General features: G+C 33.9%; 1 protein-coding gene across 2 annotated transcripts in view; it reads left to right on the top strand.

Moving 5' to 3' along the window:
* The window catches only part of MAP4K5 (mitogen-activated protein kinase kinase kinase kinase 5), a 91,291-nt gene that overhangs the window by 13,113 nt on the left and 52,107 nt on the right, over window positions 1-26,071 (top strand). For both annotated transcript variants that reach the window (XM_053927580.2, XM_053927579.2), the window contains exons 3-9: window positions 4,455-4,512; window positions 14,051-14,141; window positions 14,660-14,724; window positions 17,454-17,509; window positions 24,149-24,196; window positions 24,281-24,323; window positions 25,188-25,260. In XM_053927580.2, coding sequence (XP_053783555.1) covers window positions 4,455-4,512; window positions 14,051-14,141; window positions 14,660-14,724; window positions 17,454-17,509; window positions 24,149-24,196; window positions 24,281-24,323; window positions 25,188-25,260 — 434 coding nt within the window. The remainder of the gene's footprint in view (window positions 1-4,454; window positions 4,513-14,050; window positions 14,142-14,659; window positions 14,725-17,453; window positions 17,510-24,148; window positions 24,197-24,280; window positions 24,324-25,187; window positions 25,261-26,071) is intronic.

Below are 26,071 nucleotides of genomic sequence, written 5' to 3'. Positions count from 1 at the left end.
AATCCAGCAAATTAGTAATCATACTTTCCTGTTTTATCATGCACTCCTTATTTTTTATGCCAAGTATGAAAGTTCACATTCAAATCTAATAAGTGAAAGATGTTGTAAATTACTAAATTTAATTTCCTCATATGGGGTGCCATGGGTGCAGTGAAAATGAGCACCCATATTAGCAATGACAGTGTACTGGTACAGCCCTTTTAAGGTATTTAGGCAGTATGTGTTAATGGCCTTAAATGTTCATATTCATACCCTTTGATGTAGTAATTTCATACTTTAGAATCTGTTTAGAAAGACATAATCTTAAAAAATGAAAAGACTGAATGCAACATCCTTAATATCTACCAGTAAAGGAGAATGATTTATGGACTATTATATAGCTGTTTAAATTAGGTATAGCATGGAGAAAATATGTAACTTTAAAAACAGTAAACATTTGTACGTACAGCAGAACTTCACAGATACAGATTTAATTCCCAAGGTTGGTGAAAATAGAAATTTACATAATTTATTTTAGAGCAACATGGCAATATGTCCATTTTAAATCCACATACCTTTTTGACCTGACCATTCTGATAGGTTGCCTTACTGATAAACTAATATGTGCTAAAATATTTACGGTGATAATTATTGCAGCACTAATTACAGTAAATCTGTAATATTTTAAGTGGTAAATAATTTTTCTGTAAGGAATTTATCTAAAGTAAATACAGCTGTGAATAGATATAAATTTAACATACATTTATCTCTCTTTATACTTACAAAATAATAATATCCTAAGTATCCACAATAAGAGATTAATTAAATAAATTACATGTTCTATCAGTGGAAAATTAGGTAGCATTGCAAAGCATGTTATAGAACAGTGGTCCCCAACCTTTTTGGCACCAGGGACGGGTTTTGTAGAAAACAATTTTTACATGGGCTGGGGGCAGGGGGGAGAATGGTTTCGGGATGATTCGAGTGCATTACATTCAGGCTCTCCTCCTGCTCTGTGGCCTGGTTCCTAACGGGTTGGAGACCCCTATTGTAGAAGACTGTGTTGGCATCATCCTCTTCTACAACACGTACACACTCTCATGAATACACGCACTCATGCATGCACAGACGAGCCACAAAAAGAAGGAGCTTATACCCTTTGCAATGGCATGGATGGAACTGGAGAGCATTATGCTAAGTGAAATAAGCCAGGCAGTGAGGGACAAATATCATATGATCTCACCTTTAACTGGAACATAATCAACAAAAGAAAAAAGCAAACAAAATATAACCAGAGACTTTGAAATTAAGAACAATGTAACAATAACCAGAAGGGAGTGGAGAGGGGATAGTGGGGAGAGGGGTCTATAGGAGCAACTATAAAGGACACAAGGACAAAATCAAGGGGGAGGGTAGAGGTGGGGGTAGAGGGTAGAGGGGGAGGGTAGAGGTTGGGGAGGGAGGTGGGACTGGCTGGGGTGGGGTGGAGGGATGGGGAGAAAATGCAGACAATTGTAACTGAATAAAAAAAAAAAGAAAGAAACACGTATACCAAATGTTAATGTTTTAAACTTTTTTCCTCTGGGTCAAAAGATACAGATGATTTATTAAAAAATTTCCTTCTGGAGAACCAAGATGACGGCGTAGGTAGACACACTGCGCCTCCTCGCACAACCAGAACTGACAGAAAATCGAACGGCAAGGGGGTCCAACACCAAGGAAATACAAAATAAACATTCATCCAGACCGGAGACGGGCACCGGGGTGGAGAGGACTCACGTGGCCGTGGCGGGACTGATACTGGCAGAGTGTGGGAACGAACGGGGCAGGCAGTCCGAGCACTAGCAGACCCTGCAACCCTACATTTGTGCAGATAAACCGAGAGGGCCGGACTCAGAGTGGCGGAGAGCGGGGCAGGCAGAGCAGTGGGTAGCACCCCAGGGCCCCACATTCGCACACAGATAAACCGGGCGAACGGCAGGGAGCGAAGCAGACTGCGCAACCCACGGCTCCAGCTCGGGGAAATAAAGCCTCAAACCTCTAATTGAAAGCGCCTGTGGGGGTTGGGGCGGCAGCAGGAGAGACTCCCAGCCTCACAGGAGAGGTCGTTGGAGAGACCCACAGGGGCCTAGAGTGTGCACAAGCCCACCCACTGGGGAACCAGCACCAGAGGGGCCCAGTTTGATTGTGGGTAGCAGAGTGAAAGACTGAAACCCGGAGGAGAGTGAGGCGGGCGCCATTGCTCCCACTCAGCCCCTCCCCCACGTACAGCGTCACAGCACAGCGACCAGCGTTACCCCGATCCGGTGAACACCTAAGGCTCCGCCCCTTAAAGTAAAACATGCGCCAAGACCAAAAAAAAAAAAAAAAAAAAATTGCCCAAATGACAGAACACTTCAAAGCTCCAGAAAAAATACAACTAAGCGAGGAAGAGATAGCCAACCTATCGGATGCACAGTTCAAAGCACTGGTTATCAATATGCTCACAGAATTGGTTGAATCTGTTCGAAAAGTAGATGAAGAAATGAAGCCTACGCAAATAGAAACAAAGGAAAATGTACAGGGAACCAATAGTGATGCGAAGGAAACTGGGACTCAAATCAACGGTGCGGACCAGAAGGAAGAAACAAACATTCAACCAGAAAAGAATGAAGAAACAAGAATTCGGAAAAATGAGGAGAGGCATAGGAACCTCCAGGACACCTTGAAACGTTCCAACATCCGAATTATAGGGGTGCCAGAAGAAGAAGAGGAAGAACAAAAAATTGAAAACTTATTTGAACAAATAATGGAGAACTTCCCTAATATGGCAAAGGAAATAGACTTCCAGGAAGTCCAGGAAGCTCAGAGAGTCCCAAAGAAGCTGGACCCAAGGAGGAACATACCAAGGCACATCATAATTATATTACCCAAGATTAAACGGAAGGACCTACATCCAAGATTACTGTATCCAGCAAAGCTATCATTTAGAATGGAAGGGAGGATAAAGTGCTTCTCAGATAAGGTCAAGTTGAAGAGGCTCATCATCACCAAGCCCTTATTATATGAAATGTTAAAGGGAGTTACCTAAGAAAAAGAAGATCAAAAATAGGAACAGTAAAAATGACAGCAAACTCACAGTTATTAACGACCACACCTAAAACAAAAACAAGAGCAAACTAGGCAAGCAACTAGAACAGGAACAGAACCATAGAGATGGAGATCACATGGAGGGGTGTCAATAGGGGAGTGGGAGAGGGAGAGGGAGGGAAAGGTACAGAGAATAAGTAGCATAGATGATAGGTGGAAAATAGACAGGGGGAGGGTAAGAATAGTTAAGAAATGTAGAAGCCAAAGAACTTATAAGTATGACCCATGGACATGAACTATAGGGGGGGAATGTGGGAGGGAGGGGGTGGGCAGGATGGAGTGGAGTGAGGGGGGAATGGGACAACTGTAATAGCATAATCAATAAATATATTAAAAAAATTAAAAAAGAAGAAAAAAAAAGAAATAAAGGTTAACTTTTATTTAAAAAAAAAAATTCCTTCAATAACCTGTGACTGTATCAAATAATATAACAACCATGAGTATTTTGTCTGTGATGTTTTTTAAAGTTAAATTTATTGAAGTAACATTTGTTACTTGCATTTGGGGTTCTTGGGTTCCCCAAGATAGAAATCAAGAGAAAATCCCAGAGAAGTTTCCGGACAGATTTTATTAAGTTTATGCTCAAGCAGAAGAGAGGCAGCACAGAGGAAAGGACAGCTCTCTAAGCGTGCTCAGGGACTGGCTCTGCTTAGCTATTTTTATAAGCTGTGGGCAAAGTAGACTTGTGTGAAAAGGCAGGCTTTTTGAAAAAAAGTGGGCTTGGAAATTTTTCTGTCAGGATGCAAGAAGCAAGAGATTAGAAGGGAGATAAGACATTTTTCCTAGGCAGTGGAGGAGTGGTCGCATTCTTGTGGGCCTATCTGTGTTTTTTTCTGGCCATCAGGCAGCCTTTGGATTTCAGTGAGGGGTCATGGGGTAATGCCAGCTCTGTGGGATTTTTTGGTCTGGTGTCCTTGGGATCCTGAGCCCAGATCCCTATGCTGTCTCACATTGGCTAATAATAATATGTAAATTTCAGGTGTATAACATTATAATTTGACATCAGTATACTCTGTTGCATGCTTAGTACCTGAAGTCTAGTTTCCTCATGAATATGTTTTAGTTTAGAAAAATACTAACTCAGGTATAAAAAAAAAACTTGGAAGAAGTACACCAGCATTTTAAACAGAACTGTTTTTAAGTGATGGAACTAAAGGTAATATTTTGTATATGTATCTTTTGTATATTTTTCTTTAATGGAAAAATGAATATACACATTCTATTGAAATTTTGTTTTTTAGCTCTTTTTAAAAGCATGATTGATAAGCAATAAATTAACATAATAACAAGTAATTTTTATATAATTAACAAACTTTTAAAGCATTTTATTTTCATTTTCATTTTAGGCCAGAAATATACATACGGGAGAGTTGGCTGCAGTAAAAATTATCAAATTGGAGCCTGGTATGTGTCAAAACCCTCAAGACAATTTTTGAATACTTTTATTGTGCAGTTCATAAATATAGAACTTGAAAGCATTTTCTGTATTTCTTTCCTTGTTTCCCTTCTTCAAAAGAAATCTTTGTATGTTGTTAGGGCAGTAGGATGTCTCAGATATAGTTAGATTCAATTGCATTAGAGGTTGTTAGTTAAAGACAAGTTGATGTATTTCAAATGTGCACATTCAAAATTGGAAGACACACTGACATTGTTAAAGTAATTTTTAAGTTATCGTGAAATAATTGAACTTTAATATTAACGTATGAGAATTTGATTAGGAAAGTGTTCATTGATTTTGAGGGAAATATGTTAATATTCAACATAATGATATTTTATATGTCAACTATTTTCTGGCTGATTGATATAGGCTTAATAATTCTGGTCTTAGCCCAGTGCTTATTTTTTTTTAACACTTGTTTTTCAGAAGGATGTTTTAAAACATTGTGAGTAATTTGCTTTGAAAACAAAAGTACTATATAAAACTTGAAACAGTTTTATTATTTTGATATCCTCAAAGTTTTGTTTTGGTTTTTTTTCTTAGCAATGGGATCTTTAAAAGAAGTATTAATGCGTGGTATTGGGCCCAGGTTCACTGCAAAAAGTAGTAAATTCAGAAGTGTGTAAAGAATAAAGTAAAAATAATCCATTATTTTATCACCCAGAGAGAACTGTTATTGCCTTTTTTATATTTCCACCCATTTTCCTCCTATATATACATAAACATTTTACAGAGTTAGCGTATACTACATGTACTGTATGCTGTCCCCCACCAACATTACATAAAGGACATTTTCTAGATCAGTAAATACTCTTTTCCTTTTTTTAAATTGAGGTCGAAATGGCATACAGCGTTATATTAGTTTCAGATGTACAACAATGATCAGTATTTGTATATACTGTGAAAGGATCACAGTGTCTAGTTAATATCTGTCACTCTACGTAGTTACACAGTTTTTTCTTATGATGAGAACTTTCAAGGTCTGCCCTCTTAGCAACTTGCAAATATGCAGTACAATATTATTAACTATAATCAGCATGCTGCACATTACATCCCATGACTTACTTATTTTATAGCTGGAAGTTCCTACTGTTTTATCCCTTCACCCATTTTGCCCAACCTCCAGCCCTTCACGTCCAGTCTATCCTTTGAATCAGTGAGCTTGGATTTTTCCAGCTTCTTTAGATTCCACATGTAAACGAGATCTGTTACACTTATCATACCCTCAAGGTCCATCCATGTTATTGCAATTAAAAGTTTCTAATGAGAGCAATAGTAGCTTTTTTCTCCCAAGGTGGGTTTTTTTTTTTTTTTTTTTTTAGTATGGTAAAACACACATTACATAAAATTTACCATATATACCATTTTTAAGTATACAATTTAGTGGTATAAATTACATTCATAATGTGCTACCATCACCACTGTCCCACTCCAGAACTCTTCTCATTTTGTAAAACTGAAACTGTATACCTAATAAACAGTAGCTTCCCATTCCCCTTTCCCCCAACCCCTGCCAACTACCATTCTGTCTTCTGTCTCTGATTTTGACTACTTTAGGTATTTAATATACAGTATTTGTCTTTATATTACTGGTTTCTGTTATTGATTCATCCGTATTGTCACATTTCAGTTCTTTTTAAGGCTGAATAATGTTCGATTGTGTATATATGCCACATTTTACTTATCCATTCATCTGTTGGATACTTGGGTTGCTTCCACACTTTAGCTATTGTGAATAATGCTGCTATGAACATCAGCTACGAGTATTTCTTTGAGACCCTGCTTTCAGTCTTTTGGGTATATACCCAGAAGTGGAATTGCTAGATCATGTGGTAATTCTATTTTCAATTTTTTGAGGGACGGCCGTACTGTTTTCCATACAGTGGTACATTCCTTCTGACAGTGCTCAAGGGTTCCAATTTATTCACATCCTTGCCCAAACTTTTTATCTGTTTTGGTTTATTTATGAGAGTAGTGATCCTAATGGGTATGAGTAGGTGGGTATCTCATTGTAGTTTTTATTTGCATTTTCCTGATGGTTAGTAATATTGGTATCTTTTCAGATGCTTATTAGACATTTCTCTGTCTGCTCTGGAAAAATGTATATTCAAGTCCTTTGTCCATTTTTTAATTCGGTGGTTTGTTTTTTGGTGGTGTTGAATTTTAGGAGTTCTGTATGTTTTCGAGATATTAACCCCTTATCAGATACATGATTTGCAAATATTTTCTCCCATTCTGTGGCTTGCCTTTTTACTGTGCTAACAGTGTGTCTTTTGATGCATAAAATTTAAAAATTTTTATGAAGTCCAGTTTTTTACTTATTATTTTATTGCCTATGCCTTTGGTATGATATTCAAGAAATTACTGCTAAATTTAATGTCATGAAGCTTTTGCCTTATATTATCTTCTAAGAGTTTATAGTTTTAGGTCTTACATTTAAATCTTTGATCCATTTTCAGTTAGTTTTTGTATGTGGTAGTAGGTAAGGGTCCAACTTCATTCTTTTGCTTGTGGTTATCCAGTTTTCAACCATTCATTGCAAAGATGGTCCTTTCTCCCTTTGAATGGTCTTAGCACCCTTGTCAAGAATTATTTAAAACATTACTTCTGGGAACTCTGTCTGGTTGGCCTCTATGCCTCTTTGTGCCACTGTCACGCTGTTTTGATAATGTAGCTTTGTAGTAAGTTTTGAAATCAGCTTTATTCTTTCTCAAGATTGTTCTGGCTATTTGGGGTCCCTTAAGACTCCATATAAATTTTAGGATGGGTTTTTCTAGTTCTGCAAAAAATGACATTGGCCTTGGCTGGTGTAGCTTAGTGATTTGAGGGCTGGCCTGTGAATCAAAGAGTCGCTGGTTCAATTCCCAGTCAGGGCACATGCCTAGGTTGCAGGCCAAGTCCCTGGTTGGGGAGTGTGTGAGAGGCAACCAACTAATGTTTCTCTCCCTCCTTTTTCCCCTCCTTTCCCCTCTCTCTGAAAATAAAGAAATAAAATCTTTTAAAAAATGACATTGGGATGAGGAGGAGTAATTTTTGAACAAGTAGGTGATTAGTTGATCTGTTTATTTGCTACTTCATAAACTTAAGACAGGTAGAATAATTGTGTGGTTAATAATTATGCCAAACAGTTTCTAAATTTCAGCTGTTAAAATGGTTTTGCATTTCAAATACAGTATTTTGATCACTATGTCTATATTTCATTAGAGAGATACACTTTAATAAGAAGCTTTCATGTATGGCTTAGTGTCCTTTTTTTTCCTGGCTAATAGAAATTATTGTAATAATACTCTTTTTGAGTCCTCTTACTAAGTTTCATCTAATAATTTCACATTTCCTACTAATAGCTCAAGGGTTCCAATTTCTCCACACCCTTGCCAATAAGTTTTGTTTCCTAAATGGATGGGAGGGGGTGGCATCTCATTGTAGTTTTTATTTGCATTTCCCCCATAGAATGATCTCCATAATGTCAGTAACACAAATAGAAGATAATATAACAGAACTATGCAAGCATTTGCCTCTCCTGGAGGAGTCACTTGAATATTTAGTCAAGTTATGTTCAAGGTACAGTTATAGTCCAGGAAGTGAATGGACTGGGTTAATGGGAAACAAAAATGTTCATCCCTTCTCGGCCTTCAGTGAGTGCTCTGAGCTTGTGACAGCAGTTTCACTTAATTGACTTGAGGATGTAGCTTACTTTTGACTTCAGCTTTTATAATGAATTGATTAGAATATCTTTTAAATCCTATAATTCTGACTTCTCAATAAACCATAAAAAAGAAAAAAAATGATGTTACTATTTAACACATAATGATTAATTGCTGGAACCATAAATTAAGACTCTTGGGAAGGTTGGAATTTCTCACTGCCTTGCTTTGTAAAAGCTGCTGACTTTATTTATGTCAGAGTTCAGTTCATACAGAGAAACTGACTAATGTGTAAAATCTTTCCTCACAGAAGAGTAACAAAAGAGTAACAATATTTCAGTTCAGTAAATATTTATGATACGATTTTAGTGTTTGACCATTTTTATGTTGGTAATTGCCTATGCATATGCTTTGTATAGGTTGTCTTTTATATTATTGAGTTTTAGGATGCCATATGCACTTTGACAGTAGTTACTTTTCATATGTTTTAAAAGTTTGCCCCTTTTTGTCTTCTATCTTTGAACTCTGCTTATACTATCAGCAACAATTTTTTTCCAAAGGGTGAAGGAGAGCTGTAGGTCTATTCTTTTCAAATGGCTAGAGAGTTTCCCAAAGCTGTTTACTACAAACTGTCTTTTATTCATAGGTTCAAAATGCCTCAATTGTCATAAACTGAATTTCCTTGTAAGCATGGGTTTTATTTTCTGTTTTCAGTGATAATTTTCCACTCCTATTTGTAGCTCAGTACTCTCCTGCTTTTTATTACTGTGACTTTTCATTGTATTTTATAATCTTTTGCTTTTATTTTTCAGTTATTTCTCTTTTTGTGGTTATTTTCTAGAAATTTAAAATCATTTTTATCAAATAAAAAAGTATATGAGATTAATTTAGAAGATGGCATTTTGACAGTAAGGATTGTTTCTTATTTGAGTCTTCAGGAAAATACTATACCTTTTGCCACATAAATTTTCATATTTGTGGTATTTCTTGCTATTGTGAATGACATTTTTCCCTCTTACACTTTCTAGTTTGTTACTGTATATATTTTTGTAAGTCACTGATTTTATTGGATTTATTTTCTTTCTAGCAGTTTTACAGAATTCATATTTTTTCTGATAATTTTTCATAGTTTTCCTGATAGAATTGCTATTTTCAGTTTCCTTTGACCCTTTTTGCCTTGAATATAACTTTTTCAAACATTGTTATTGCCAATCCCCCCCATTTTGTTTATAATCATAGTATTACAAATGCATAGAGCTGCTGTACTTGGGCCTGTCATTTTACTTTAATCTTTTTTGGGTCATTGGTTTTTAGGTGTTTCTTTTATGACAAATTGTATTTGAGTTTTATTTTAAAACCCAGTCTCAGCCTTTCTCTTTTAAAAAAAAATATTTTATTTTTTATACTCATCTAAGGGCATTTTTTTTTTTCATTTCTTTGAAAGAGAGAGGACAGGAGAGAGAAAAACATCAGTGCTAGAAAAGAAGCATGGATTGGTTGCCTCCTTTATGTGCCTGGACCCAGGGTCATATGCAAATGGACCTGGGACAGAACCTGCAATCTAGGGCTTGTCCCCTGACCAGCATCAAGCCTGCAGCTTTTGGCATGACACTCCAACCAACTGAGCCACCTGGCCAGGACAATAGTAATTGCAGTTTTAAAATTTAGTAATAACAACTATAAAATTAGTCACCTGAGAAGTAAAATAAGTTTTTCTTATACTTTAAATACATATACTTGTCTTTTTAGAAGAAAACAGTTTCATTTATTTTCATCATCTGTGCTTTAGAATTGGAGGAATTGATCTTCTGTTTGTGGTGATTTTATTCATTTGGGTTGTTTCATTACATTTTATTTGTAGATTTTTTTTCTTTTGTTTCTTGCCTTTAAAAAAATGCTTTCTCTATGACCATAGATTTTTATACCATAGTGTCTTAGCATTTTTAGTAAAGGCAGAGTAGATGGTGTTTTCCACATTTTTAAAACAGAGTTAAAAAATGTTGAGGTCAAAATCTGATGGTATGCTAATTTTCCCAGCAGTCAGTTCAGATACTTCAAATAATTCTGGAGACAGCTGTATTTCAGAAATAAATTCTTAACTGTACTCAGGTTTTTAAAAAATTGCACTAAAGCCAGTATAATACAGAAGTGCTTCCTTGTATTGATTTAACAGATGAGCTGGTTTAGAATTGTTTTTAGACATGGAAAGATAATTATTTGCCAAGATGACTTAGAAAAAGCCTTATGTCTGATAAAATATAAAGAAGACTTTTTTTTTAAGTAAATGAAATCACAGCTGTAAACTTAATAATACTTTTCACCCCACTTAAAAAATAGATTATTGAAATTTGTAGTAATTTTAGAGTCCTGTGTTTTATTACAGATTTACTATTTACTGCTGGCAACTTAAATTTATAATATTATATTTAAAATTTTACTAAAAAAAGGTCTTTGAGGTGTTTCCTGATACTCATAAAAATTCTAAAGTGAACATCAGAGTTAATAATAAAAATAGATTAACACAGAGAATTGGTTTTTCAATTAGCTGTAAAGATGATTGAAAAGATAATTAGTCAGCATTTCTTTCTATGTCCCTATATTTTTGTTATTCTTTTCACACTCAAATGATGATTTCTAAGAATGATGTAACCATTTCTGTATCATTTTAATAGTAGATGCTTATTAAATAAGTATAGGCACCCTCTTTCAAACAAAGTTTGACCTACTAGTTGATTAGAATTGAAAATTATTTTGGTGGTAGTGTTTTGATTTTTAGTTGCATTTTCCATCGCTTTGGTCAGGCATCAGAACTGCCCTAGAAAAGCAGGCAGGTATTAGGATGATGTTTGTTACCATGTTTTCCTGTCTGTGCCTGAATTTCAGCTTGCTCTCTAACTCGTTCTGCAGATGTTCATTTTGCTCAAACAAGTCTGTAGCTAGTGGCAGCAGACAGCCAAAATAGGAGTAAGATTCTTGGGAAAGTTAATCATCATAATCGTGCTTTCCCTTCCTTTCTCTTCTCTTTTCTCATTATCCTTCTTTAATGGTGAAACTGTATGATGTATTTTAAAGTTATACAAATTATAGTTTGTTGAAAACTGTGAGTCAAATGTAATAAAATTATCACCCGAAGTGATTAATGCATATACTTTTGTTTGTTTGCTTGCTTGTTTTTTAAAATGCTAAATTGATTACACTATTACAGAGAGTAATAGGTGTACAAAATTTCTTGGCTTTCTTCCAATTAATAATAAATTTAATTCAATAAGCAAAAAATAAAATAGGAATTTAACACTCATAAAGTAGTTCAGAATGTTTAAATAAAATAACAAGTTAAATGTATTTCATTAGTGTAGACAGTTTTCTAAATAAGAATCTTTAAATATCTTTGAATAGATAGATGTTTAGAACTTTTCTCAGTGTTTTTCTTATTTCCTAGAAGTGTAAGCATGGAACAAAGGGCAAGTTTTTAAAAAGTCAAGAGTCCATAAAGATTTAAACAGTCATTAGTTTGCCTTGTTAATGCTTTAAAAAGAAATTCCAAAGTAGGAGCTTTGGCCAGGTAGGACAGATGTCAGCTATTCTGTTTAGGTGCTATGTTCTTGCTTTTCAGTATTTGCTTATATTTTTAAATCTAATAATTTTGATTTAAAAAAAAATTTTTAAAGTAAAATATTGGTATCTTCACCCTTTGGAAAGTTCAAACCTGAATTGGTGGAAAATGTTAAATTGAGGTATAACAAATGCCCACCAAATATGTTCTTGTATTGGTTTTAAATAATAGATACAGAAAACTAATAAGGTTAAATAGTTATTTTCTGCTATTTAATAAGTAAAAATCGCTTGTAATGTTAGGGTACTCTGTTTTAGTTAGATCCCAATCTGCTTTTGAACACAAGATAAAATTGAAATGGTAAATATTTTTTGTTACTATGTAATAAAAAAATGACTTTCGAATCCAGGTTCTAAATTAGTGAATTTAAAACCAATAGGGTTTTCCTCTTTAGGTCAATTTTCAGAATCTAGATAGGCATTCCAAAGAAAATGTCTTGTTAGAATTGATTGTCCTTTGTATTTGCATTCTGCTTTCATTTTGCTCAATTGAAAAAATTCCTATTTCCTTATTACCAGCCAAAACAAATAGACGAGATTGCCACCATCCACTATAGTATCACTGTGTATTTTCATGGACATATGAAAATTATCTGACAGAATAGTTAGCATTAGACTAATTGGTTTTCTGAAAATATTAACTTATTAGCTGTATAGTAAAACGAGTTTTCCCTTTGGTATCTATCTTCACTGTTGATTTCGTTTTGTAAAATTCAGAAATGTATTTAGTACTTAGTAGTTAATGCAAAAGGCTTTTGCCATTGCTTGATACTGCAAATATTCATTTAACAGATCTAGCTCCACCCCCCTCCACCCTAAAAAAAAGATCTAGCCCTGGCCAGTGGCTCAGTTGGTTGGAGCGTTGTCCCATACACCAAAAAGGTCATAGGCTCAATTCCTGATCAGGGTACATATACCTAGGTTGCAGGTTTGATCCCCAGTCGGGGAATATGTAAGAGGCAACCGATCTGTTTCTATCCCTCCCCTTCCTGTCTCTCCCAAAATCAATAAGCAGCCCTGGCTGGTGTGGCTCAGTGGATTGAGCACTGGCCTGGGAACCAAAGGGTCACTGGTTCGATTCCCAGTCAGGGTACATGCCTGGGTTTTGGGCCAGGTCCCCAGGGGGGGTTGCTCAAGGGGCAACCACACATTGATGTTTCTCTCCTCCTCTTCCTCCCTTCCCCTCTCTCTAAAAATAAATAAAATCTTTAAAAATTTTTAAAAATCAATAAATATATCCTCGGGTAATTTTTTAAAAGTGTACTTTTTGTATTATAAATGATATCCACAATTTTGGGTTCCTGGTTTTTTATTTTTAAAACATGTTTTAAAGAAGTAGTTTTTGCAAACAGTCCAGTTAAAAGGGGGCAAAGGACCTGAATAGACTCTTCTCCAAAGAGGACATACAGATGACCAATAGACATGTGAAAAGATGGTCAACGTCACTGGTCATCAGATAACTGCAAATTAAAATCACAATGAGATATCACCTCACACCTGTCAGGATGACTATCATCAATAAATCAACAAACGACAAGTGCTGATGAGAATGTGGAGAAAGAGGAACCCTACTGTACTGTTGGTGGGAATGCAGATTGGTGTAGCCACTGTGGAAAGCAGTGTGGAGATACCTCAAAGAATTAAAAATTGATCTGTCTTTTGATCCAGTGATCCCACTTCTGGGAATATATCCAAAAAAAACAAAAACATTAATTCAAAAGAACAGAAACACCCCTATGTTCATTGCAGCATTATTGACAATTATCAAGACATGGAAGCAGCCCAACTGTCCATCAATAGATGAGTGGATAAAACAACTATGGGACATTTACACAATGGAATACTATTCGGCCGTAAAAAGAAAAAAAATAAAATTTTACCCTTTCCCACAGCATGGATGGACCTGGAGAACATTATGCTAAGTGAGATAAACCAGCCAGAGAAAGACAAATAACATGTGATTTCACTCATATGTGGAATCTAATGAACAAGCTGAACTAACAAGCAAGATAGAGACAGACTCAGAGGGAGCAGGATGACAGCTGTTGGGAGGGAGCGTGCAGGTGGAGGGATCAAGCACAAGGGAAAAAGGACTCATGGACATGGACAACAGTGTGGTGATTGTGGGGTTTTGGTGGGGAGGGCAGTAGTAAAGGGTGTTAAATGGTAATGGAAAAACAAACAATAAATTTTTTTAAAAGACTCAAAATTAACGTACTGATCAGGTTATTATCATTTTGTTTTTCAGGAGATGATTTTTCTTTGATTCAGCAAGAAATATTTATGGTTAAAGAATGTAAACATTGCAACATTGTTGCCTACTTTGGAAGCTATCTCAGGTAAAAGATATACTTGTGCTGCCTTTGTATATTATGTCTGCTACCATTCTCCCTTTCTTGTTAGTGCTATTATATGTATACATTTTTTAAATTATAGGTCTAAAGTTCTAAAATTTCTTAGGTTTTCTAATTGTTTCCCATTATATTAAAAGTGACACCTCTGTTTATTCAGTTATACCTTATCTGGCAACCTTAATGAACTATTATGACTACAAGTAGGTGTTTCAGCTTATAAAAGTGGTCATATTCTAAACAGTAAATACTTTTTACTACTTCTAAACCATGTAAGATGGGGAAAAAGTTGAAGTCATTATGTTTTTTTGTAGCTTGAGGAGAGACTGCCATACCCCAGTAAATTCAATAAAAAGGAAAAAAAGAGAGGGACACTGCCAGGGTAATTTCCTGTTGTACTCTCCAATCCATCGTAAATCTTGGTGTGCTGAAGAGTGAAAGCCTTCAGAGTGTGTCAGTGGTTGAGAATTACTAGCTAATGTACTTTTCTTTCTCTTTCAAATTAGTCGGGAAAAACTGTGGATTTGTATGGAATACTGTGGTGGCGGATCACTTCAAGATATTTACCATGGTACTATTAATTTGCCTTTGTATTTTAAGACTGACTTTGACTTTAATGATTGTTTGACCTGTCTAGTTAACCAAGGATGTTAACAAGTAGATTGACTGTTTTTGCGTTCTTCTGTTCCTGGAGTATTGCATAAAAGAAATCTAAATTTAATTTTTTGTTGGTTACTCAGTTAAATTTTCTAGAGCCTGAACTGAGAAATTCAAGAGTACTTGAACAGTCTCTTTTTTACTTCTTAGATGCACTCCTTTAGAAAAGTATTTCATCTACAGATGATACTGCCTAAACTTCCATATAAATAAGAATTGAAATGCAAAGGGTAACTCAAAAAGGAAGTTATATATCTATCTTAATAATAATTTAACCTGCTATCTAGGAGAGCAATTTAGTTATTACTATAATATTTTTATGTTAAAACACATAATTTATTTAAATATGGAGCATTTTATTTCACATTCTGTTAACTTAGGCAGTTTTTTGAGTTAAATTTTATTTTGCCTTATAATAGTATTTAGAAATAATTTTCATTTTGGTTCTACAGCTTAGCTTCCAATTTGTTTTATTGTTGACAATTTCTTGAATTCTAGAGTTTATAAGACTATGCATAATTCTTATGAAATAACTTTTCTTTATTTCACTGGATCTAGAATAGTAAAACTCCTATTGCAACTGTGCATTGTATAATTTATTATGTAGTTTTAAACATTAAGAAGTATTTTTAAACATTTCTCTGCTGAAATCTCTTTATTATTAAAAGGCTTATGAAGTAAGTTCCATTTATATTAACCTGGGCATATCTCCCCAAGAACCTTTTTAAATGGGAAAAATGAGTCATGAAAATATTTGTATAACATAATCAATCATACTTAGACTTTTAAAAGTATACATATGAATATAAATGCACACCAAAATAAAAGGATACATATCAAATCAATAAGTCATTACTTCTTGGGAGGAAAACATCACTCATAAGTAAAAGTTTGAATTACAATGAAAATATATTGGTATATTATTTAATTACACATTAATAAATATGTAGTTATCTAATTTGTCACAACAAATAACCCATGATAAAAAGGTTGTGATGTCTAAATTCTCTCAGGTCACTGCCTCTTTATTTAAAATTATTTAATACAACCTAAGTATTACAAATATGCAAAAGAATAAAGTGTTTAAAGGAAGAACTGATCTCTTGTTTTAAAAAAGAAAAGTTAGTTTTATTTCCTTATTTAGTAGTCTTTTATTTGCTTAGGTATTGTACCATACTAGAATGACTGTTCTCTTTTTTTTCACCCTAATGTTGATTTTAAAGAATTATTGGTAGAAAATAGCTCTATGCCACTTGATTCCATGATTTTATGAAGACTTATGGTCTATATATAGTTTTTATCAGTAATTATAGTTTTTACTCATTTGCACTTTTACAGAATGAGAACTGAAGAATATGGATCAATAAAACTATATAGTTGACATTTTTTTACTACTTATGTTAAACTTACAGAATGTTTTGAGACATTAATTTTATTTCTTCATGAAATTTCTACTTTTCTTTAGTAAAACTTGATATTTGTTCAATTAAATTGAATCTAAGAAGTGTAAATTTCTGTAAATAATATATTGGCATAGTAATCAAGAACATCTATACTTATAATAAATTGTTAGCAAGGTGACTTTTCTTCCTTTACTACTATTCCATCAACTTACTATGATCAAAAGCTTATGTTCCTGAGTAGATGTAGAAAGCCAGTGATTAAAATAGGCAGTAAAATATTTCTCTTAAGTAAGGATTGCATGTAAAGACCTCATTTAGTAGTTTCACTGTCAGCAAACAACACCCCAGATTTCAAATATTCTCTCATGGTATTGGACATACTTCCAAAGCCTCTGGTTGGGAACTTGCAAAAGGATTTTGTGTTTTATCACAGGGAAAGATCTGGTTGCCAGAAGTGATATACTTGCTTTTTAAATTCTTAAATAAGGTATCGGATCAAGCCTCTCTGTTTTGATAGCTGTAGTAAAGAAATATACTGTATTTTGGCCTTTTAAAAAGTATATGATTTATTTCAACACGTTTCAATAACCAATCTCCTTATATTCCTTGACTTATTTATATAGCTATATTTAATTATATGTTTTTCTCATTTCTTTGCTTTATTTTTTTTTACTACTCACCCAAGGATATGTTTTATTGGTTTTAGAGAGAGAGGAAAGAGAAAGAGAGAAACATCAATGTGAGAGAGAAACATGAATCGGTTGCCTCCCATGCATGCCCCGAGTGGGGATCAAACCTGCAACCTAGGTATCTGAGTCCTGACCAGGGATCAAATGCAGTCTTTTGGTGTATGGGACGATGCTCCAACCAACTAAGCTACCCAGGCAGGGCTCTTGCTGTATTTCTGAAAAGTTGTTCAAGATTTAGATCACGTTCATTGCTTTCTATAGAACAGCCTGTGATGCTTACTAATGTGCTTTGCACATAAGGGGTGCTTAATATTTTCACTGACCAAAGTTGTTATGGAGTAAATCTTTCATTTTTAAAGTATATTTCTAATTCTCATCTTTCCTTGTTGTTGTTTTCTGATCACAGTGACAATTTATGTTCATGATGAGAAGTAACCCAACAACATACACAGAAGTTGCTTTATAATAGTTTGTCATTTTAAAAGTATACTGTTTTTAATCTGTTGTATTCAAATGTATTACAATGTGGTCTTTCTTTTTTTTCTTTCTAGTTACTGGACCATTATCAGAATTGCAAATAGCCTATGTATGCAGAGAAACTTTACAGGTACTACATTTGCTTATGTAGCTAAAAAGGCAGTTCTGATTTCACAATTAATAACTGTAAAGTGGGGATCTGCCCAAAAGAGTAAACCAAATTTTTCTGTTAACTTCTCATATTGTAATTCTGTAAGCCTAGTTATTTCTTTCATGAATGATTCACAGGAATTCATTTAAGCTGATACTAGTGTACACAGTAGTCTTTTGCCATTTCCCCCCAAAAGAAAATAAATTAGTATAGTGATAACCCAGAAAGGTATCTGGAAATCATAGTTCTGTGTGATATTAGTAAGAGTCATTGAAAGCAGAGTCTTTTTTATGAGCTTGGTAAACACTATTAAGCAAGGATTTCTTTATTCCTTTATGTCAGATCTGTACAAGTTTGAGAGCTTTTTAGTGTGTTTGAAGTAGGTTGTGAATCTTCATAGGAATAAAGAGTATGCAGCATTTCTCCCAATTTGATTATTTTTTCAGTGTCCTGAAAGACTATTTATTGAGAAAATGAATAATTAGCTATTTTGTTCATAATACTTTAAGGCATTTAAATTAGGAAGAGGGATTAAGTTGTAGTGCTTGTTTTTTTTTTTTTTAATTTTGGTAATTTGCAACAGATAATTGTTAATTGATGTTTCTCTCCCTACATTTCTTATATTGTGCAGTTTATTCAGAAGTGAACTTAATGTTCTATATACTCTCTCATATGTTAGAAACTGGGAGATTGACCTGATTTCAGAGGAAGCTTTAGTCATTTTGAAAAGAGTTGGTTTCTACATGCTTTAAAAGATACACAATGTCATTCTTATTGTTAGATATATGCAAGTAAGTTTCTCATATATGTGTATTCACACACACACAGAAGTATATATAATTTACTTATATATAATTTCTTAATATTCACATAACATAGAAATTCCTTGTATCCACATAAAATACAAAGCTAATCATACATTCATAGCAGAGAATTATTGACATTCATTTTTTTACATTTTAATTTCCAAAGTTCATTGCTTGTATGAGTAGTGGACAGAGGACAGAAAGGGAACAAAAACTTGGGTTTGCATTCTGGCCCTGGTATATGACCATAACGTCTTCTCATTTTTAGTTCCCCGAGGATAAAATGACTCTTTGGAAAGGATAACCTCCAAGATTAGTTCCAGTTTTAAAAATTCTGTTATGCTCACAAACATCCACATTTGGTGTCTGCCAACAGACGAATGGTAAAGAAGGTGTGATGCACACACATGTGTATGCACACATGTAATGGAATATGTTACTCAGTAATAAAAAAGGGAATCCTGTCATTTGTGCCAACACAGTTAAATCTGGAGGACATTCTGCTAAGTGAAATAAGCCAGGCACGGAAAGAAAAGTACTACATTTTCTGTAGAATCTAGTTGAACTCACAGATGCAGAAATTAGAATGGTATTACCAGGGACTGGGTGAAGGCAGGGGAGAGAAATGGTGAGATATTGGTCAAAGAGTATGAAGTTGAAGTCATGTAGATTGACTGATTACTTATGTATAGCATGATGACAATAGTTAATAATACTGTATTAAATAGTAAAAATATGCTAAGAGAATAGATTTCAGGTGCTCTCATTAAAAAAAAACATAGCAAGTATGTAAGGAGATGATATGTTAATTACTTTAAATAATCATTTCATTGTATATATATATCAAATCATGTTGTACACCTTAAATGTAAACAATTTTGTTAAATAATTTTTTTTGAAAAGAAAAAAGGACAGAGATTGTCAGAATGGAAAAAGCAAAATCCAACTAGATGCTGCCTACGAGAAAATACTTATATAAAGACAAATAGGTTGAAAGTAAAAGAAAAGAAATAAATATACCATACTGACTATTCAAAACAAAGCCAGAGTGACCGTATTAATATCAGACAAAGTAGACTTCAGAGCAAAGACTATTACTAAAGAAGGTCATTTCATCAAAAGACATAACAATCCTAAATGTTTATGCTCTTAATAAAACTCAGCTTCAAAATAAGTGAGCAAAAACCAGTAGAGCTGCGAGGAGAAATAGATTAATGCACAGTTCAGTACTGCTCTCCCAATACTTCTGCAGAACAAAGAGGCAGAAGATCAGTAAGAATATTGAAGACTTGAACAACACAACCAACCGATCACTGACATTTGAGCCCAACAACAGTGGGATACACATGCTTTTTAAGTGCCCACAGAGCATTTACCACCATAGACCATATTTGGGGCCATAAAATATGTCTCAATACATTTAAAAGTATTTAAGTGATACAAAATAATATTCTCTGGTCACATACAATTAAATTAGAAATTAACAAGTATTTCTGGAATACCTTCAAATATGTGGAAACTGAAAAGTAACCTATGGGTCAAAGAAGAAATTAAAAGAGAAACTAAAAAGTATTTTGAACCAAATGAAATGAAAACACAGCACATCAAAATTTGGGATGCTGCTAAGGCAGTATTTAGACAGAAGTTTATAACACTAAAGAGGGGTTTAACTTTTAGAAAGAAAGGTCTGATATCAATATCCTCAATTTCCACCTTAAGAAACTTGATAAAGATGAGCAAGTTGAACACAAAGTATCAGAGAAAGGAAATAATGAGTGGAAATCAATTAAATAGAAAGCAGAAAACATGAGAAAATTGATTAAACAAAAATATGATTTTTGAGATTAATAAAATTAATAAACCTCTAGCCAGATTGATCAAGAAAAATAAAAGAAGACATAAATTACTACAGTATTATGATATAATCTACCAATATTAAGAGGATACAAGGATAATTAGTACCCAAGGAATTTTAAGAACAGCTTATGCCAATGAAGCCTACAACTTAGCCCTGACGGGTGTGGCTGAATTGGTTGAGCATGGTCTTGCAAAGCAAAAGGTTGCGGGTTCTATTCCCAGTCAGGGCACTTGCCTAGGTTACTGTTTAGTCCCCCAGTTGGGGCACATATTCGAGGCAGCAGATAGATGTTTCCCTCCTTCTCTTTCTCCCTCCCCCTTCTCTAAATATAAATAAAGTCGTTAAAAAAAAAGCCTACAACTTAGGTAAAATAGACAATTTCCTTGAGAGACACGAACTGTCAAAGCTTGCTCAATTAGAAATCATCTCAATAGTGTATATATATTCCCACAAATAAATCTGCAAGCTAGATAATGTCATAGAAAAATTCTATCAAACATTTAAGAAAGAAATAATGCCAATTCCACATAAACTCTTCTAGAAAACTGAAGACTAGAGAATACCTCCCAGATCATTTTAGGGGCCAGCACTGATCTGAAGCCAAAATCACATTACAAGAGAACAAAATTACAGACCAATATTCTTCATAAACATAAAAAGGAAATTAAACGGTTTCACAAAAGCAATCCAACATTATATTTAAAAAATAATACTGCATGAACAGGGTGGGGAGGGCGTTATCCTAGAATGCAGTATTGTTTTAACACTCAAAAATCATTTCACGTAATTGTCCACATTAGCAAACAAAAAGAAAAACCACATATCATCTAGAGAGAGAAAAAGCATTTAGCAAAATCCAACATTCATTTGTGATGAAAATTTTTAGCATACTGGGAATAGAACAGAACTTGTTCAGCCTCACAAAGAGTACCTATGAAAAACCTACAGCTGAGTCATTAATAGTAAAGACTAGATGCTTTCCCCCAAGGTCCATCAAACAAAGCAAGGTGTCTGCTCTCACCACTTTTCAACATTGTGCTAGAGATTTTGGCTATTGCAAAAAGGAAAAAAAATGATGAAATAAAGTGCACCCATATTAGAAAGTAAGAAATGAGCAGTCCTTATTCACAATCTATACAATTATGTATCTAGAAAATGGAAAAGAATCTATTTTACAAACTATCTACTAGAGCTATTAAGTATAACTAGAAAGATTGCAGGATTCAAGGTCAATATACAAAATCAATTGGGTATCTATACGCTAGCACCAGACATTCAGAAATGAAAATTTAAAAAATACCAATTACAGTAACAAAAATATGACATTCTTAGGGATATTCATGTATCACAAAAGGTGCATAAATACCTGTGTACTGAAAACTATAAAACTGCTGAGAGAAATTAAAGAAGACCTAAAGAAAATGGGGGACTATGCTATATTCATAGATCAGAAAACTCAGTATAGTAGGGTGGTAGATCTTCCCAAACTGACCTATCGATTCAATGCAGTTCCAGTCAAGGAAACTTTTGTTCCACAAAGCTGATTCTAAGATTCCTGTGAAAATAGAAAGGATCTGGAATAGACAAACAAAAAGAACAAAATTTGGAGTCTATAGTAGCAATTTGAAAACTTATAAAACTACACTAATCAAATCATAGTAGCATTGGCATAAAGGGTGGATAAGTAGTTCAGGGGAATAGAATAGAAAGACCAGAAATAAGTCCATATACAGACTAGTGATTTTGACAGAGGTGTAACAGATAATTCAGTGGGGAAAGAACAGGCTTTTCAATACTTGGTACTGAAATGATTGGACGTCCATATGCAAGCAGATGAACTTCCAGCCGTACTTCACACCATATATAAAAATCTCATAAACCTAAACGTAAAACCTAAAAGTAGAAATTCTGGAAGAGAACATAGGTAAAAATTTGAGTTAAGCAAAGTCTTTTCAGACATAACATGAGAAGCATGACATATAAAAGAAAAACTTGGTAAATTAGACTTTCTCAAAACTAAAAACTCTCCTCTTCAAGCAGCACTGTTAAGACACTAAAAGGACAAGCTGCAGACTAAAACAAGAAATTTGCAAATAATATATCTGATCAAGGACTTGTATCTAGAGTATATACAAAACTGTCAAAACTCAATAATAAGACAACAGCAACCCATTAAGCAAATGGGACAAAAGATTTAACCAGACACCTCATCAAAGAAGACATATGGATGGAAAAGATGCTAATCATCATTAGTTATTAGAAAAGTGTGTATTAAAACCACAGTGTGATACCACTACACACCAATTAGAATGGTTATAATTTAAAAGACTGATGTTAGGAAGGTTGGTGAGGATGTGAATTAACAGGAATTCTCATACACTCCCGGTTTCAATGTAACACAGTACAGTAGCTTTGGAAAACAGTTTGACAGTCACCAGAAGTTTAACTTGTACCACCATATGATCCAGCTGTTATACTGCTATGTATTTACCCAAGTGGGAAAAATCATATGACTGTACTTGAATCTTTGTAGCACCTTTATTTGTAATAGCCAAAAACTGGAAACAACCCAAATGTCTATCAACAGGTGAATGGATGAACAAATTTTGGTATATCCATATGATGGACTTCCTGCTCAGTAATAACGAAGCATGAACTATTGATACACACATTGACAAGGACTGTCACATTAATTATTGTGAAAGATCCAGACAAAGAAGAATGCACTATATGATTTCTTTTATAGAAAACTCAGAAATAATCTATAGTTACAGAAAGTAGATCAGCATCAGTGGCTGTTAATATCACTAAGAGACAGCCAGATGTGTAATTTCTAATGGACATCAGCAGTCTGAATTTCAGTTCCATAGGACTCTTTTTCCTGGCTTCTAAGTATTAATAATTCCAGCATCTTCTCTCCCTTGCTCCCTGATTTTCCAGAGTTTTGGTAGCAGCTTTCTTTATTGCTGCTACTGTAATTCTTTAGTGCTCTCTTTGTTCCTTCTTAGTTCTGTAGTTCAGAATGTTTTTTCAGTCTCTCCCAACTGGACTGTGATACGGCACCACCCATGAAGTAACTTTGCCAAAATAATGTAGTCTTGAACTTCATCAAGAACTTAGATATAAGTGCTCATTTACTGGTAATACACAGGGTCAGAGGAACATGTAAACCAACATCAGTAGGATGTAACTGGCAAAAAGTCAAATACTGGGAGACTGCACAGGATAACAGCACTTTCTTTAACAAAAACTTACAAGGAAAGAGTAATAAAATGGCAGAGGATCCATCCTATAGATTGAAAGAGACGTGGGAGTCATCTCCACATATAGCAGTGTACGAACCTTGTTTGGATCCCATTTTAAACAATCGTGAACACTAGATATTTGATCATATTAAAGAATTGTTAATTATGAGGCTTAATATTATTGTGGTTATATATTTTTTAAAAGTCACTGCCTTAGAGAATGAAATTATATTAAATATGGGGCTTAAAAATAATGTGGTGGTGGAGGGAAGTGTGTGGTGAGTGAAGATGAAACAAGATTGGCCATGATTTCACAGTTGTTAAGTGTAGGTGATGGGTACGTAGAGATTCGTTGTATTGTTTGTTACTCAGCTTTTATATGTGAATTTTGTCTAATAAATATATTTTAGTGAAAAAGAAGAAAGATTAGTGTTTATGTGTGGAAGAACTTTTGAGAGCAATGGATATGTTCATTTTATTCATTGTGGTGATGGTGTTATGGTAAAATATTTCAGATTTTTATCAGAAAATGAATTTGAAATCTTACAATGTAGTAAACATTGACTAGTAAAAAGAAACTCATCTAGGATTCCCCTCCAAAAAACAGACATTTACATTTCTCTCATTCAATAAGAATTCTAGCAGAAAATTTAGGTGTCAAATTTCTAGTTTTGCTAATGCTACCTTTTTTTTTTCTTTTTAACTTTAGGGTCTTGCCTATTTGCATACTAAAGGCAAAATGCATAGAGATATCAAAGTAAGTTTATTTAGTATGTTTAAATTGATAATATTATTGGAAGGAATTTTACGATGATAATTAGTGTTTGTATTTTTGTCTTAGGGTGCAAATATTTTATTGACAGATCATGGTGATGTGAAATTAGGTATGTTATTTCAAGTTTCTAACATTTTTCCCAAATTTTAATAAAATTTAAATTTAACATCATACAAGTTTAATAGTCATATGAAGAGCCACAGTAATGTTAACTTTTTGACCCAGTAATTTTACTTTTAGAGACTCAGTTTAAGGAGATCAATCCAAAAGATTGAAAAATCCATATTTATAGATGTATTAATCGTAACATTTATATATAATAGAAAAATTAGAATATAGTTCTAGCTTTAGAAAAACTATTAAGTTGTGATAAATCCACTTAAAGAACATTATTCAGTTATCAAAATTAATAGTTAAGAAGAGCAAGAGTAAAATCCCCTGGTCTGTTAAGTGACAAAATGAACTATATGTGTATTTAGTTTTTTGCATCCAAGTTTAGCAGCAACAATAAAAAGTTTATACATAGAAAAAAGAACTTTTTGCTGAGCCGAAGCCTACCTCCCTCCTTCCCACCAGGATGCACTCAAAAGAAACAAACAACTTTTTTATAATAGCACCAAAGTATATACTAACCTGGTTGTATTAGAATAAAAGGAATTCAGGTGGGTGGGGCTTTTTTTTTTTTTTTTTGCTTTTTTTCCAAATTAACTTTAATGTGCTTGTAATGAAATATTTTTACTAATTTTGTTCTTAATATAGTATATTTTTACTCTAGTAAAGTGCTAGTATTATTTTCTTGTATTGAGTGTGTTATAAGCCAGGCAAGTAGGGATTTAGATATTCAATTTTTTACACTTCCCTAGTATTAACTGTCTGAATTATTAGTAACGCCATACCTAAGGGTGATGCTTAGAAATGTGAGTGCTTTTACTGAAAAGAACTAAAATTTTTTGTTCTATTTTTTCCCCACCAGCTGACTTTGGTGTAGCTGCAAAAATAACAGCTACTATTGCAAAGAGAAAATCTTTCATTGGCACCCCTTATTGGTAAGACATAATTATGATTGAATTTTGTGCATTTTCATTTCTTTACGAATTTGAAGGCTTGCATGTGCCTTGATGCCATCATAGTTCTAATTGGGTTGGGAAACTGTGATACTTACTTTTATTGTCCAGCATTATCTGTGTTAAAGTGCTAACAATTCCTATCATCTCAGGAATCTTGTGTTGAGAGCTCTCATTGGTATGAGATTTTCAAAAGAAAGACTCATATTACATAGTCTCTTGTCATTTAATTACCCTTTCTTTTGGTATTGCTTCTATTTTAATCTAGAACTTTGCTGTTTGTTAAAACTCATGCGTCCTACTCTACCATGCGTCTTCCCCAGCCACCCTCCTCTTAATGCATCCTTCCAATTACTGACAAAATAATCTTCCTAAAACCTACTCTTATTAATGAAGACAGATAATTGAAATATAATAGAAAGCCTAGTAGTAAATTTCAGTATGTAAAGTCATTTAGTGAATATTATAAATGGTCTCATTTAAAGTTTGATGAAAGGTTGGATTTCTTATTATTTGGAAAGAAATTTAAGTAACTCCATACCTCATACTAATATCAAAATAAGTTGTATATGGAAATAGTCAATTATAAAAGTAAAACCGAAAGAAATATCAGTGACTATCTGCTTTAAAAGTTGAGTAAATCTTTTTTGGAATAAGAGCATAAAAGGTATAAGGGAAAATTTGGTAGATTCAACTATAGAAAATTTAAACTATGATATGTCCACCAGCTTAAAAGGGAAAGGCAGGTTACAAACCAGGAAGTAGTGGCTAAACTATGACAATCTAGGTCTTA

This window comes from Desmodus rotundus, chromosome 7, assembly GCF_022682495.2.
Source record: "Desmodus rotundus isolate HL8 chromosome 7, HLdesRot8A.1, whole genome shotgun sequence".
NCBI lineage: Eukaryota > Metazoa > Chordata > Mammalia > Chiroptera > Phyllostomidae > Desmodus > Desmodus rotundus.
Note: the sequence above shows the minus strand (reverse complement) of the source record. Positions and strands in the feature narration are given on the sequence as shown.